At 43.8% G+C, this 4,326-nt stretch overlaps 1 protein-coding gene across 1 annotated transcript in view; it reads right to left on the reverse strand.

Annotated features, from left to right (window-relative positions):
- The window catches only part of LOC107756355 (plexin-A2-like), an 86,212-nt gene that overhangs the window by 47,441 nt on the left and 34,445 nt on the right, over positions 1-4,326 (reverse strand). Inside the window, exon 2 of the mRNA XM_016573404.1 lies at positions 388-1,716. Within this exon, the coding sequence (XP_016428890.1) occupies positions 388-1,590 (1,203 nt within the window). The 5' untranslated portion in view covers positions 1,591-1,716. The remainder of the gene's footprint in view (positions 1-387; positions 1,717-4,326) is intronic.

Genomic DNA, 4,326 nt, shown 5'->3' on the forward strand with positions numbered 1-4,326 from the left:
GTGCTTGTGGTGTTCGGCCAGTCACAATGCACTGGGTCAGCTGGCCAATCAGAGCAGGCTGCGCTTGTCGGAAGGAGGGACTTTGTAGAAAACGAAGCGTTTGAGAGAGGCGGGACATATAGGACCTACAATAACGTACAGTATTTGAAAAATAATGTGTTTTTTGAACATTAAAGCATGTCAACATATTCTGTTACACCAAATACACAAAATAATGATCTTTAAAAAAGCATCATATGACCCCTTTAAAGTAGTACAATTTGTAAAGAGCTTCCATGATTAGGGTTTCAGATACTACATCTAACAATGCTTCAAATTCAAAGCTGGTTTAACAAGCTAATTAGTAAGCTAGCTGCTGTGGCTAGTAATAACAAAAAGGTTTCTTACCGCTTTGGTACAAGGTACATCCTTTCCCAACAGCCAGTTAAGCTCCAAGTTCCCCTCTCCCTGATAGCAGGATTGCATTCGCTCCTTGATCCGTGCATTGATGTCCCGAATGCTGAAGACACAGAGGGCTGAGTCATCAGGTGGATGGTGGTACTGTTTTTGACCTTTGGAAAAGACAGCAAAGAGCACATCATCTTGAGCGCTAATGTTGAGGGATGCCGCAAGCACTCGTCCAGGCTTGCCCAGGTAGGCCGCCTGCAGAAGGCGGTACTCAATTCTGTTTCGGACACAACCAATAGGCAATGACACATAGGAGTGGAATTTGTGGTCATCTTTGCAGAGTCGGACGATTCGAGAGGTGTAAAACAGGTCGTTTGAGGGCCCGCTGGAAGACAAGCTGTTCTCGGGCGTCTCCGGTTGCACGGTCAGAAAGTAGACGAAATTGCCGCTGGCAAAGCCATAGATGTAGTAGATGTCGAAATGAGAGACCAACGCCAGGGTGTCGGAGGGAATCTTGATGAGAGATGAAACAAAGTCAGTGTGTAGCTCATAGTCTAGCATTGCTGAAGACTCCGGATCACGAGGAAGCTTCCGGCTAGAGATGGTTGGAAAGTAGTCTTGCTTCCCATCCACAGCTGTACCAATGAAGAGGGTCCCATCCTTACCCTGTGAGGGCACAATGACTCCATACATAGTGCCCGTCTGGTTGACACTGGAGAGGTAGTGCTCCTTTTTGTGAGACGGCTCCACCAGAATGAAGAGGTCATCCAACCGTAGCAGTTTGCAGACACCTTGGTAGAGACTTCCGCAAGCAAGTAGTCGGTTCTGAGAGTAGTCGATAAGTAAAAGTTTGTTGATGTTGTTGGTAGAAACCAATGGTTCAGAGCAAGGCTGAACGATAAGTGGAGGGTAGCAGGCCTTGTTGTCATCTTCTGGACCAGTATCATGGGATACTAATAATGTCAGGTTTCCCGATAACTTGTAGACACGGTTGACAGCACCAATGTAGAGTGCTCCTGTCGTCTTGTGAACTGTCATGTGATTGAAGGCCCATTCTCGTCGCTCAGGGTGAAACGTTGTAAAGGACTGTTCACAACACACTCCAGGCAAGATTAAGACTAACAACCAGCATGTAAAGGACAATTTGGAACCATGTCCAGGGCTTTGTTTCAAAGTCCACTTTGAATCCTGCTGTCCCTCCATTGTCCGAGGGACCCGACAGGTTAGAAAATTAAGAGTTTAAAGAAGTATCAGAAGGCTCAATCTTCGTCCTCGTAGTCTAAAGGCTAACTCTATGGTGCAGCGCCTCACCAGCGTCTCCACATGTTTCTGAAAGAAAGAAGAGCAAGAGTAATGAGTACATAAATCAGCATCAGAACATCTAGACTCGCAAAAGGAAACAGACAATGGAAATTGCACCTCATTCACTAAACCAAGGCCCTCTGCCTCCTTTGAAGGAATGTGTCAACTAACCCAAGAGGAGGGGGCGGCTTCTCTAAGGGACAATGGCAGGAAAGGTTTATCTTCACATTCCAAAGGAGTTGTTGGGCAGGATTACACAAAGCAGGAAGGTGAAGCACATCGTAGCAACGGAAATTAGCATGACCTGAGTCACGCTGCATGCTGGTTCTCTGAAACAGCGGTTTCTAAGAATGGCGTTCAGTCAGAGTTCTCTAAAGAAGCGCCTGTTTTGTCAATTACAAGAGCTAACATAAAAAAAAGAAAGAAAGAAAGAAGGTAACTGTAGCAAAAGGATTTCTGAATAGGTCTGACAAATCTTTTTAAAATTATTCTTCTTTTAGCTGCGGAACCATTTGATTTTTTCCCTAAAACATTTTTTGAGTAATGCATTTATGTCAAGAAAAGTGCACTTAAGAGCTTTCCTTTATAACAAAACATTAACATCACCCTCTCATTTTTTTTTTGACATTTGCTTCTTCTTTATTATCTACACTTCCCAACCTTGTTTGTCAGTCTTGACAATGAGAAAAGTACAAAGAGAAAAAAAGCAATTTATGAAATAGCAGTTTGCAAAGGCCGGTATAGTGCCGTCTCCCCCATATGATAAATCAAAAGGGGAGTTAATTATCCAATCCAATGCACGAGGGAGGCATGGATCTTACTACTACAACAAAGTGTGAACAAATTTGGTGCCGGTTCCACGCACCCTGTTTTTACTAGCTGCTCTGTAAGGGGGCTGTTTAACAGGATCTGAATCCATTAATTATGCTTTCCAATTCTGTTCTTCTGTTTTTCTCTCTTTCCTTTTTTGTATCCCTTTGACGCCATTAAGTCCTGGAGGGATTAATCATTGGCACCAGAGCAATCATCCCTAAACGAATAAGGCAGCCATTAGAGCTATACAATCTACACAGTCTGAACACATTCACCATATTTCCGCTCCTATTTTTTCCTTCCATTTGATTTGCAAGCATTATTAGTGCTAGGTGGTCCAATAGGGCTAACAAACTTAGAATCACATATGATTAAGCAATGCAGTCCAACAATTGTAATTAGCTTAAACATGGTGATGAATTTAAGTGAACAGGGCTTTGCTAGTGTGCTCGAACATGTCAAGATATAGAAGTCTCTTCATGATTTGCATGTAGAGGCTAAAGGGACAAAGTGATCAAAGGTAAACAACATGTGCAGAATTATAAACAGCACTTTGCTTACATATAACAGAGCTAATATCCTAGTTAAGCTGTCCTCCTTAGCATACATGTGTACTAGCTCAGTTTTGAGGTGCAATATATTAGCATGGCTGTAAAGGGAGTTGTAAAACCCAGTCCTAGGGTTGGTTTTGTCCTTCACGTTGCTCTTTTGTGTGACTTCGCACATGCTGGAGGTGCAAGGCACATTCCCCTGGAGGTGTTATCTGGCATCTGCAGAGCAAGCAACTTTCTGCAGCCTTCTGGCTTTTAGGCCTCACTTTCACGAGCACAATCACCTCTTCTCTCCAACTGTAAAACATCACTGGATTTATCTTGTATGATTTTGCTCCCTTAACTACCACCACCCTTCTCTTTTCTTCCTTTTCCCTACCCCTTTTTCCCCCGTTCCCTGCTGACTGCTGGCTCGGAGCAAGTGCGCTTCTCTCTTTTTATGTCATAGCGACAGCTGCACTGAAGAGGGAACCGAATGCTGTAAATAACGACTGTTCAAAGTTTAGCAGCAGTGCTGTCATGAACAGAAGCAATAGGGGCTTTGTTTATTATGCTTTGTGTTTTTTCCCCTCTTTTCTGCAACGCCTGACAGGACTCTGCTTATTATGCAGCCTGGCCAAAGAACTGAATAGATGAGACCGATTCGCCTCTTAGCTTCCTTTTATTGTTTGAAGTCAGTCCTTTACACTTGGCTCTCGGAAGAGATTACCATGTCAATGTTTGCACCTGTGAATCATGGGTTCGTCACACCAGAGCCTATAGCGATAATGGCGCGATTTAGGCAGGTTTGTCAGAACAAGCATCTGTATTGTGGAGACAACAGCACGGGCATTTTGGCAAGAGCTGTATTTCACCATGACAGTGATTCACATCCATACAGTGCACCAATGGAAAGGTAACAGTTGCCTCATTAGCATTTCCATTATGACTTCACAATAGGCTTGCCGCGATAGACGGTGCTGACGGTGATACCGTTGTTAAGCCGCAACACCGGTTACGTCACTTGCCCACCGCGGCACCGACCCCCACCGTCGTTTTGATTTTTTTATAGTAATAAAAATCATTTAGTTGTAAAAGAACAGACACTACAATTAATTAAAAACTGAACGCGGCTGCTCAATGCAGCGTGCCGAACGACAGTCGCATCACAGACCAGCTTTAATTTATCCAGTGAGGAGAGCGAGTCGAGCTGACAGACAAGACGATCGCGGATGATTTAGTTACGGAACGAGAAGCAAAAGCGTCTGTTTGGCAGTATTTTGGATTTTGAAAA

Source organism: Sinocyclocheilus rhinocerous, unplaced genomic scaffold, assembly GCF_001515625.1.
Source record: "Sinocyclocheilus rhinocerous isolate Xijiao unplaced genomic scaffold, SAMN03320098_v1.1 scaffold712, whole genome shotgun sequence".
NCBI lineage: Eukaryota > Metazoa > Chordata > Actinopteri > Cypriniformes > Cyprinidae > Sinocyclocheilus > Sinocyclocheilus rhinocerous.